This window comes from Carya illinoinensis, chromosome 3, assembly GCF_018687715.1.
Source record: "Carya illinoinensis cultivar Pawnee chromosome 3, C.illinoinensisPawnee_v1, whole genome shotgun sequence".
Taxonomy (NCBI): Eukaryota; Viridiplantae; Streptophyta; class Magnoliopsida; order Fagales; family Juglandaceae; genus Carya; species Carya illinoinensis.
In genome coordinates this window covers 12,377,609-12,389,347 of record NC_056754.1, presented here as the reverse complement: position 1 = coordinate 12,389,347, position 11,739 = coordinate 12,377,609, and the positions used below count along the sequence as shown (strand labels likewise).

At 38.5% G+C, this 11,739-nt stretch overlaps 1 protein-coding gene and 1 long non-coding RNA gene across 2 annotated transcripts; both read left to right on the top strand.

Moving 5' to 3' along the window:
• The first annotated feature begins 5,213 nt into the window (after window positions 1–5,213).
• Window positions 5,214–8,092, top strand: LOC122304494. Its single transcript, XM_043116769.1, has 4 exons — window positions 5,214–6,237; window positions 6,343–7,121; window positions 7,222–7,769; window positions 7,888–8,092. Exons 1-4 carry the CDS (start codon window positions 5,214–5,216, stop codon window positions 7,982–7,984), a joined length of 2,448 nt encoding a protein of 815 aa, XP_042972703.1. The 3' UTR covers window positions 7,985–8,092.
• A 669-nt stretch (window positions 8,093–8,761) lies between these two features.
• LOC122305830 lies at window positions 8,762–9,585 on the top strand. Its single transcript, XR_006241263.1, has 3 exons — window positions 8,762–8,903; window positions 9,136–9,233; window positions 9,315–9,585. It is a non-coding gene; the product is annotated as an uncharacterized LOC122305830 (long non-coding RNA).
• Window positions 9,586–11,739: the final 2,154 nt, after the last annotated feature.

The following is an 11,739-nucleotide window of genomic DNA, read 5'->3' as shown; positions in this document are numbered from 1 at the left end:
TCCAATGATTAAGTTGCCTACCATCGAAAGAAACTTGCCCAAAATCTCTGCTTATTGGGAAAATTAGTACATTAAGAGAGGATTAACTCCTAAAAAATTACCCTATTAACAATAACATAATAGGCAAGTAAGTTAACTGGTTGGGTTTCTCTCTCTCTCCTCACATGACCATGGAGATTTCTTTAGGCCCTCATAACCATCAGCAAATGCATCCTCCCTCAGCTACTCTTTCTACAGCAGTCCCGGCAACCTTTTCCATTCGCAACCTCACTTGTACTATGGTATTTTCCATGGAACTGAAGGAGATGCTAGCTTGTATGCCCCTCTATCTGCAATGCCACTCAAGTCTAGTGGCATTGGTTTGGTAAATTCCAAACCAACTAATTTGTACAGCTCTGATATTGATCGCTTTTCTTGTTGGTAAATCAAGTATATTAACAATGATTTGAACCCTTTCATAATGCAAAATCCTATGGCCACCTAGAAATTAAATGACACTACTAACCGTTCTTAGAAGTTCGATTTCTTTATATATTCTAATATTACGAAAGAACAAATCTGTTTGGATTGATTTTATGCATAGGACGTGACATGCTGTTGATTTTATGATTTTATTACTTCTGTATGAAACATTGCTATTATTAGTTAATTTAACCTAATATGTTTTTATAATTATATCCTTGTTTAACTAATAATAAATATTATGATGGATTATTACCATGAAAAATGTGAACTGAACAAGGATGAAAATTCTTAAATGTTTATCCCAATAACATTTAAGAACAGCGGAAATTATCAACTTACTTCATCAAAAGACAGATTGTATGCTTCTTTTCACTACTACAGTCTTTTGGTGTCTTCGATTGGGTTATGAGTGTAATGGATCAAATTGACAATTTTCATTCCAATGTTTCCAGTATATATTAGAAGAGGCATATTTATTTATTGGTCGTTAATGTTGTTTTGATGGAGATTCTATTTAATTGGTGATTCATATCATATTTGGTAGTTTTAAAGCTTATTGAATTTGATTCATATCATGTTTTACGTTATCTTAATAATTGAAGTTCGAATGATTAATCATTAGGTGATCTCAAAATGCATATCATGGTGTAAATACTTTTAACCAAATGATAGAATAAAAGAACTAATAGTTTTGAATTCCAAAACTGCTTAATGATTAAACATTTAAGTCTCAATTATAATGCCACTAAAAGGTCATAAAACCTATAAATCTCAAACTATTTCACTATTATTTATAAATTATTCACTATTATTCTCGTTACTATTTACAATTAATTGAAGATACTCTGTATCAGAATGAAGCCTATAATTGTAAGTATATTGAACAAAGTGCTGAGTTTTAGGCCGAGTCGAGATGTTGGTATGACGTGGAAAGCCATATGCAAGTGGTTGGATTAAGATAGGAGCATTGCTTTTTCTGGCTTCCCTTTTGATTCTTAGGAGTTGACAAGGCCATGAACCTGAACCCATTCTGGTGCTCAAAACTGCCAAAGGGGTCCCAGAGATGGAAACTAAGCATAGAAATGTTAATCCCCACTTTATACATTTTTTGTTCTTGAAGCTTAGGGCACATTTTCTGATAGAAAGTGTTGAAAACTTGGGCTCTTCTTATGGCACCTAGGATTTTTATCCGAGTTTTAAAACTCAAAGGGGAAGGGAAATACATACATAATGTGGGATTTACAAGAATAAACCTAAACTAAATGATGAAAAATTTCATCACTAGGGGTGCAGGAAGCTGTTTGACCACTCCCATTCTCCTATCAGTGAATCATTTCTGCTGTGCAAATAGTTTTGGTTCACTAAAGACTGTTAGGCAATCTTATGATTGTGTTTTCTTATATTTAGTTCTGAATATTTTCTCATCCATCCCCCAACAAGGCCTGTTTCTCCAATAAATATTAGAGGCCATATCAACCATTCTCAAAAGTGCTTTTTAATTGCCGTATTTTAGCAGAAGTTGAGAAAGAACAGGTGTGGCAACAGGGTTTTTGCACATCTGTAAAGATGCATCATATATGACAGGTGTGACTTGAATTCTTGACCTTCTACACAAGAATATACATGTATGACATATATATATAATCCGGTTGCTCTTTTCACCTAGCCTATTTAGCACAGTAACTGGCTCTGGAATAAATTAATGGCCTCCGGCTGCGTTCATGCAAAATCTCTACTGATATTGGTATTGATCATGATAATGATTATGGTATCCATTTTATTCCCCTAAAATAAAGAAAGCAAGGAAAAGTTGCAGCATCTTATCCTTGGGAATATTCTGATCCCATAAAGTACTGTCCCCACTAAAAATTACAAAGGCTGCAGGCCAGATTCTAATCCCATAAGTTTCAAAATAAATCATTAGAGAATAATAATAAATCAGTAGAGATTTATTTATTTTGTAATTGGTTGATATATAGTTTCAATATTTCATTAATAATATATACTTTTTATTCACATGATTCCACTGATAAGTCTGAAGATAACAAAAAACTTTCGGTCAGTACGTACTAGATATTTATTCTTTCATCTACTTGCATGGGGTGCATGTGGCTCCTTGTGTCACTAATATAAGTCATACATTCTGTCACGAACTCTTTGACAGCATTCGATCCTTATTAATTAATTGAGATCTTCTTTAATTTCTTGACCGAATTAGAAGGTCCAATGCAACGAGAAATAGATACAACATTATTTGCTCATTGTGGGTTTCACGCTTCTATTCCGGCAGCGCTAAACATTGTAAGGTCCACATGTTATGTCTATTTCTCTCCACAATTTAATCATTCAATTTGATCGGACAAGTGAAGAGGACTTTATACGAATCCCTTCGAACGTGAAAAAACTAGCTACCCCTGCGTATGGAGTGGAAAGGATTGATTTATTGACATCAAGACATTCTTCCTTCATTCTTGATATATAACAGCATGTTCTTCTGGTGGATAGATGTAAGTCTGGTTCGTTGAATGAGAGCCCCATAGACAAAGATATCCTACTCGGGGTCCTATGATGGTATGCTGAGATCCTTTTTCCCTTGCCATCATAAATAACAGCATCTTCCTCGTCTGGTACTTTACATTGTTCCCCTAATATAATTGTCTTCATCCAAACAGAGTCTTCCATCTTCAACTGCTCTTTCCTCTGACGATTTTCCTCCCTTCTTGCCAATGACAAGCTTTCTGTTGATGTTGAGCATGCAAAATCTCAGATTTGCTTAAATATATGGCATGATGTTGTTACTGTTGCTCATTTTTTCATACCTTGAATATATGTAACTTACTTTACTTATTATGGCATTTTTGCTTAGCTGCCATCCTTATGGCTTTTTTTATTTTCTATCTAAAGATTCCTGTTGAAGTTGTTAGTTGTTATTTTCAGCAATGGGTGCTTCTTAGAGTGGTTAAGGAGATCTCAAGAGAAGCATTCAAGTGTACTCTGTCAACAGTGTTCAGCAGTTGTACAATTTGATTTGAAGAAACCACTTTCTCACAATATTGCGGAGGTAGGCATACGAGCTTTGGGTTATATGGATAAGCTGTTTTGTCTAGCAAATGTGCATTGGAGTTATTATAAATGTGTTATTTTGGTGGAATAGCATCCTTTTGTTGTTTACTCTCTTTATGCATTTGTTGGTGGAATAGCATCCATTTGTGGAGAGAATCAAGAACAGTGACATTCTACAAGGACTTTAATGGTAATTACAAAACAAAGTTGATCTGGGTTAATTTACTATTTATAAATTGAAGAACTTCTCACTTCTTAGTAAAAAACATGAAGTGTGTGTTTGGTTTGATATATGTTTATATAGTAGCATTTAGGGAAACCTCCCTCACCGATATTTTCCTAGGGTCCAGAGTTCTCACACAGGCTGGAGGGAATTGGGAAAGCAAAATATAATATACTTTATTACAGTTTGGTGTAACCAATCACATATAAGTATAGTAGTACCCGTTTATTTGAGGTAGTACTTGTTTATAGAGTATAGTTTAAATTTAGTACACGTGTATGCTGAGCAGTATCTGTTTGGTAAAAGTTGGAAGTCTCATCTTATATGTGACTCACTTTCCCTCCAAACAAGTAGCTAGATCGACTTCAGGGGCTTTTGCCTTTTGGAGCTTTTTGCTAAAGGGAAATGAAAGGCAAAAGCTTAACATTTAACTAAATTCAGTCCAATGAGTATACAATGCCATTGAGAGCAAGGGGATTACTTCATTGCTTCAGTAGCCCGAGTAGTTGGTCATGGCTTCCAATCCAAGAGTTTTCAAGGCTTTGGAAGCTATGAGTACCGTAGGAATTTCTGAATTAATTCCTCATAACAGTTCTGAAGCTACTATAGAAACTGTATGATAAAAATTGAGAAATATTTGAAGAAACTTTTTGCCCAAATGAAATTAAAAACTTACAAATAAGTTTTGTCTGTCTTAATCATCCCCTGCCTTTTCGCTCTGCTGCTATATGTGTTTTTAAGCACTTACAAAGGAAAACTCATAACTAATTATACCCCTTCCATGAATCTCTTACAAGTGTGATAATGAACTAGATATATGTGTGGTTTGTTGTGCACTTTTGATTACTTAGGGTCTCCCCATTAATCCATCCGAGTTTACCACGATAACTTAAGAATAAATTCAGCACTGTGAAGAAGTACAATACTTGATCCTAACATCTCATAACACTAAATGGCTGAATAGAAATTGTCTAAGTACATCTCATACCAAATGGGCACTTTTGTTGTTTGAGATGCATTCGGAAAATATATATAAAATTCAAATATCTTGCTGCACATTACATCATCATGATTTAGCACCATCATCATGCAATCACAGCCCATGAATAGTCAAAACATTTCACTGGCTGATTCTTTATTACTTTGGGGAGATGCAAACATGACCTATGCCGAATATTAATTATACCATTTGGTGATTTCCATTTATAATTAATTGACATTTTAAAACAGACCAAGTTTGCACTTGCATTTAAGCATCAGCTATCCAACAGAAGGTATTATGAGTGCTCCAAATGGGTACTACCATCTCAACTGTAATACATCATATTAAGCATTGAAAAATGTGGTATTTTCCCCCTGTGTAATCTTCCTCGTGCTCCACATCCCTGTTACTTCTTCGCCCTACCTTGTGTTTATTATAACTTCAATATCAAAACCACTCATGCAGTTTTCTTTTTATTAGATGGACAAAAGTTGGATGAGTTTGGGTGATAGACTTCTATCACCTGCTTACGCTGAAGGGGTTAACAGTTTCCTTACAATGGCACGAACTCATTCCATGGGAAGTGATCGCATTCGGTGTCCGTGCCGTATATGCTGTAATAACCTCTTCTTACCTATATTTGAGGTGGAGTCGCACTTGTTCATAAAAGGGATAGATCCAACTTACACTCACTGGATATTTCATGGGGAGGAGGAAACACTCCCCATCATTGACGATGATGTTGATCCCAGAGTTGAAAGTGGAGACGTGTACATTGATGACATGGACCGTATGTTCGATGACATACGGGCAGCCACATTCGGAGATGCTCCTGAAGACAACACAACATCACCAACTCACTCAGCAATACCACAATCCTCCCCATCCACTACTTTCGACCAACTATTAGAGGATGCCCAACGTCCTCTTTTTTACGGCTGTACAAAATTCTCAAAGCTCTCGTTCGTAGTGAAGTTGTTACACATTAAAACACTTGGTGGGTGGTCAATCAAGTCTTTTGATATGCTTCTAAGCCTTTTGCGGTCAGCCTTTCCTAATGCTGAATTGCCACAATCATATGAGGAGGCAAGGACATTGGAGCGCGGTTTGGGTTTCACATACCACAAAATTCATGCATGCCCTAATGGCTGCATCTTATTTTGGAAGGAAAATGCTACTCTTAATGAGTGCCCTATCTGTAAGGCTTCACGATGGATGCCAAATACACACGGCTCACGAGTGATCCCTCAAAAAGTGCTTCGGCATTTTCCTTTGAAGCCAAGATTGCAGCGTCTCTTTGTGTCAAGCAAGATAGCAGGTGACATGAGATGGCATAAGGAGCAGCGGGTCACCGATGAGACTAGTATGAGACATCCTGCTGACTCTGAAGCCTGGAAGACATTTGATCAAGCTAACCCCAGATTTGCTAGGGATGCTCGCAATGTTAGGCTCGGGTTGGCAAGCGACGGATTTAATCCCTTCAACAATCTGGCTAAACCTTATAGCATTTGGCCAGTGATTCTTGTCCCGTATAACTTACCACCGTGGTTATGCATGAAAGACATGTTCTTCATGACATCCCTCATTATCCCTGGCCCAAAATCACCAGGGAATGACATTGATGTTTATTTGCAACCGTTAATTGATGAGTTACTTGAACTTTGGGAACATGGGGTACCTACATTTGATGCATCTACTAAGGAAATGTTCATGTTACATGCTGCCTTATTGTGGACAATCAACGACTTTCCCGCATATGGAAATCTATCTGGGTGGTCAACAAAAGGGAAACTGGCATGTCCGTCTTGCAATGAAAGTACAGATTCCAACTGGCTGAAATATGGCAGAAAACATTGTTATATGGGACATCGACGTCTCTTACCGACAGATCACATGTGGCGAACGAGAAAAGCCTTGTTCAATGGTAAAGAAGATCTTCGAATGCCACCAACTATGGTTGAAGGAGCGGATCTTTTAACTCAATTACAAATGCTTGGAGATATTCACTTTGGAAAATCTCGTAGGAAGAGAAGACGCACTGCGGAAGAGTTGAACTGGACAAAGAAAAGCATCTTTTTCAAACTACCTTATTGGTCAACTTTGCGGCTTAGACATAATCTAGATGTTATGCATATTGAGAAGAATGTTTCCGAGAACATATTGGGCACTCTTATGAACATTCCCGGCAAGACAAAAGATAACGCTAATTCCCGGCGTGACTTAGAGATCTTGGGCTTCAGAAAGGAATTGCATTTGAAACGTGAAGGTGAACGTGTTACAATGCCACATGCATCATACACATTGCATGGAGATGAAAGGAATAAATTCTGTGAGTGGCTTGCTGATGTTAAATTTCCAGATGGGTTCGCTGCCAATATCACGCATTGTGTTACTATACGTGATTCCAAAATCTCTGGGCTAAAAAGCCATGACCATCATGTTTTTTTGCAAACACTACTTCCTATTGCTGTGAGGGGGGTTCTTAAAGAGGGATATTGCATTGGCTTTGACTGAACTTAGTAGTTTCTTCAAAGAGTTGTGCGACCGAACATTAGATGTGAATCGCCTATCAAAGCTTCAAGTTGATATCGTCACCATTCTATGCAAACTGGAGATGATATTCCCTCCATCTTTTTTCGATGTTATGGTCCACCTAGCTGTACACTTACCCCGTGAGGCCATTCTTGGAGGTCCAGTTCAATATCGATGGATGTACCCGTTTGAAAGGTATCTAGGCAAATTCAAGCGGTATGTTAAGAATAAAGCACGTCCAGAAGGTTCAATAGCGGAAGCTTGGGTTCACATCGAGTGTTTGACATTTTGCTCCATGTATCTCCAAGATGTTGAGACGAAGTTTAATCGAGCAGATCGCAACATTGATAGTGTAGAAGAGGAGACTATAGACGGGTTCAAAATTTTCAACCAGAAACTTCGTCCCTTGGGTATGGCTAATAATGTGCAATTAGAAGTTGAACTCCATACAGCAGCCATTTGGTACGTGCTAAACAACTGTATTGAGATTGGACCGTATTTAGAGTAAGCAATCATTGCTTCCTTCGTGCTTTCTCCAAACAACCTACTACCATTCAATTTATAAAATTACGTCCCTTGACAATAACTTATTTGCCATCATTTTCTTCCTCAACAAATGCAGGGAACACTACGACAAATGCAGGGTGTCAAACCCAAATTCTGTAGATCGCATGCACCAAACTGAGTTTCCAATTTGGTTCAAGCAACGTGTAAGTTAGCTTGCTAGTTATCTACTTTGTGTAATTATACCCGACCCTGATATGACAATATCACTGACACTATAAGTTCATGATAACCATCCTGATGATCATGTAGGTTTTGGACCAGCGTAACAACAATCCACTTGATGTGTCTCAAGATTTGTATGCGTTAGCTTGCAGTCCTGACCGTTGGGTTGCATTATATGCTGCTTGCATTATAAATGGTAAACGGTTCCATACGAAGTCTCGTGAAATTCGCCGGCGTTCACAAAATTCTGGGGTATTGGTAACTGGTGACGAAGCTACTGATAATGTAAACTTCTATGGTGTTATCAATGATGTAGTGGAGCTACACTACATGGGAGGTCGTAGAGTGTACTTGTTCAACTGTGATTGGTTTGATGTTGGTGATAAGAAACGGGGGTACGAGTAGACGATCATTTAACTAGTGTCAATATGAATAGGACGTGGTATAAGGACGAACCATATGTGTTGGCATGCCAGGCTTCCCAGTGTTTTTACATTAGGGATATCAGGGCGAAAGGGAACTGGTATGTTGTGCAGAAGTACAATAATAGGAATGTGTATGACATTCCTCCAGTGCAGAGGGTTTTAGATAGTAATGATGGCGAATCAAGTGACGATGATGCCTATCAAGAGAATGAGTCCCCATATGACTATCCACTTTTGCATTGTGATGCATGTCCAGTGTCAACTCCACTTAGTAGGATTGATATAGAACCTACCCATATTGATGCACGAGAAATTCAGGACCCAGGTGGTCCACGTAGAAATTCACCAGATTTTATTGATGATGGCATGGTTCCATCTGGTTCTGGAGATGCTTATGGTGATTGGGAAGACTCAGATGAGGAGGACCCATCCACCGAGGAAGAGTCTGACTCAGAATAATCAACTGCCAACATATTGATATTAGGTGAATTCTCAATGTTTTACCAATTGAATACCCTAATATTTTGAATTCTCAAGGTTGTTCCATCGGCCGCCTTATAAATTCAGTACCCTAATATTTTTAATATTAGGGTACTGAATTTTCGATACTCGACAAGTCTTATTAGTTTAATGATCGCATATTATTGGAGTGTGAGATTATATTTGTTCACTACACTTGACTAGATTGATAATTTTTTTCTATTATTCCATCTCAGGTCGGGCGAAGGAGTGACAACTGGGGATAGTGTTCTTAAAAAAACAAACGCAATCCCATCTCAACATTAGGCGTTAACGAGGAGCATGAACGGCCGAGGTACATATTCTGACATGCTTTGGCAATTAAAATATGCTCTAGATATGATCCTAACACAAATGTTGTATTACTTAAATGCAGGCGAGGTAGTGGGAGCTAGTGGCCGCGGTCGGCCCAGAGGCCGAGCATTCCGTGGTAGAAGATTGGTGCCTTATTCATGCCGAGCCCGGCGGCCTCGGGGTGCTCGGATTAGTTCATACCATTCACCAGGAGACGTGGATGAGGCCAGCTCAGATGACTCTACCCAACCCCCAAGCCATCCATGGGAGCCACCGTGTGCGGCCACAACACTGGTGGCCGAGCCTGACAGTGTCACCTCACCTATTATAAGGCCGGAGCCTGATAGAGTTCAAATCGGTATAGAAAAAATAGTGTCTATTTTATATTACCATTCGAAATAAACATATTTTGGTCTTGGCATATATTTGTAAATTCCATCAGAACCTCACTTCCCTAATACTGTTATTATGTCATACAGGTGTGAATGCCCCCACGGAGCCTAACAGAGTGACGTCACCCAATCTAGAGGCAGAGCCTGCTAGAGTACAAACTAGTATAGTCCACATTCAAGCATCTTTTTTTCACATATTGAATATACATATCATGGTTGATACAATAGGAATGCTGAATTAATTTATAAGTAACTAGATTGACATATTGTTATTATGTCATATAGGTGTGGACATCCCCACGGAGCCTAACTTAGTGACCTCACCCAATATAGAGGCAGAGCCTGCTAGTTGCCAAATCGGTATGGTTCATATATGTGTGACATAAAAAATATAAAACAATAACACACGGCTGTACATGGTGTTACCATAAAGTTAATAATAATACATTAGCCTCCTAACCATATATTATTTTTTATTATGTATATACAGGTGAGGACATCCCCACGGAGCCTGTAGTGAACCAGGCGCAGAGGAGACGTGGACGTGGGCCGGCCAAGTGTACTGAATTTGAGAAATTGCGAAAACATGGAAAGGTGCTGTTGAAGATAAACAATGGAGAAACAGCACCATGTTGTTCAAACGCCAACATGTTTACTACACGATTAACATGGATAGTCAAACATCATTGTGATATGAGTTATCCAAGATGGAGTGATGTTCCCCAAGCACATAAGGATGAGTTAATCGATCGTGTTCGGATAAGACTTTTCCACTTTCATTTTGGTGGGTTTTCCGTGGTTGTAGTTTAATTGATTTGGTCTATACTTTTGATTACATATGTAGGGTGATTTTGAACTTGATTGGGAATTAGAGAACCATCGATTGACAGTAACGAAACAGCTTCGAAAGCGCTTTAATGCATTCCACCATGAATTGCATAGGATATATTTATCATATGCCAGCCACGATGAAGCATTGGCTAATGGCACTGTTCTAGTCAGCCCCCTTGTTTGGGTGAAGCTATGTGGTAGATGGGGTAGCGAAACATTCAAGGTATGTGTCAAGGGTGGTCAATAACCCATTAAATCCAGTTGGTTAATGTATCACGTAATTTCTTGGATGTTTGTCTTTGTTATATTGTAATTGTTACATTTAATGGGTTTTTCATGGCAGCAAATTTCTACAAAAAATCGGGAGAATAGGAAGAGACTGGTTATTAACTACACAGCCGGTCGCAAATCTTTTGTGCGGATTCTTGAAGAGAATGTATGGGATTTAGGCTGTTTAACTTGACATTATCAAATTTCCCACAGTTCTTTTTGATTTAGCGTTATAACATTTAGTACACGAACTTAGTAGCATTTACTCGTTACGCTAATAAATACCGGGATTAAGCTACCAATCCCGGTGCTGAAATATGTTGTGCCAGATTTCCTGACTGTGTGTTATATATACACATTCCACACACATGTAGAGGGCTGAATCGGGGAATTTGGTAGACTTTTTCAAGGAAACCCACTGGTCCAAGAAGAATTCAAAATTTTTATCACCTGCCACTGAAGACAAATATGTGAGTAAATTCCTAGATGCCCAAAATTTGTTAACTGCAATGCATGCTGAATTTATTTATATGAATAAATAAATTAACTATAACTTTTGACCTCAAGATATTTAATCGATTTACTGTGGTGTATTTCAGAAGGATATGGTTGGAAGGCTGGATAATCTAGAACCAGAGCAACGAACTAACGAAACGGCAGCGGGTGTGTTCAGAGAAGTGCTTGGTCATAGACCAGGTTATTCAAGAGGACTGGGAGAGATGGTAATCCCAGAGTCTACGAGACAACGTTCACTGGCACGAGAGAAAGAGTACTTAGCTTTAATTGAGAAACATAAGAAAGACGCTGAATCTTCCAAGAGTGAGATGGAGGCAATGAAGGCGAACATGCAACTCTTGTTGGAGAGACAAGCGGAAACTGACCGCCTATTGAGGGCCTTCTTCGCTGCTAACCCGTCGGCCAGTGAGTCTCATCGAGAGACTCAATGAGCGGGGTATTGTGATAAAAAATTGGGAAGGTTTTTTGTGGCATTTTGGATGCATTTTTTTGTTGTCT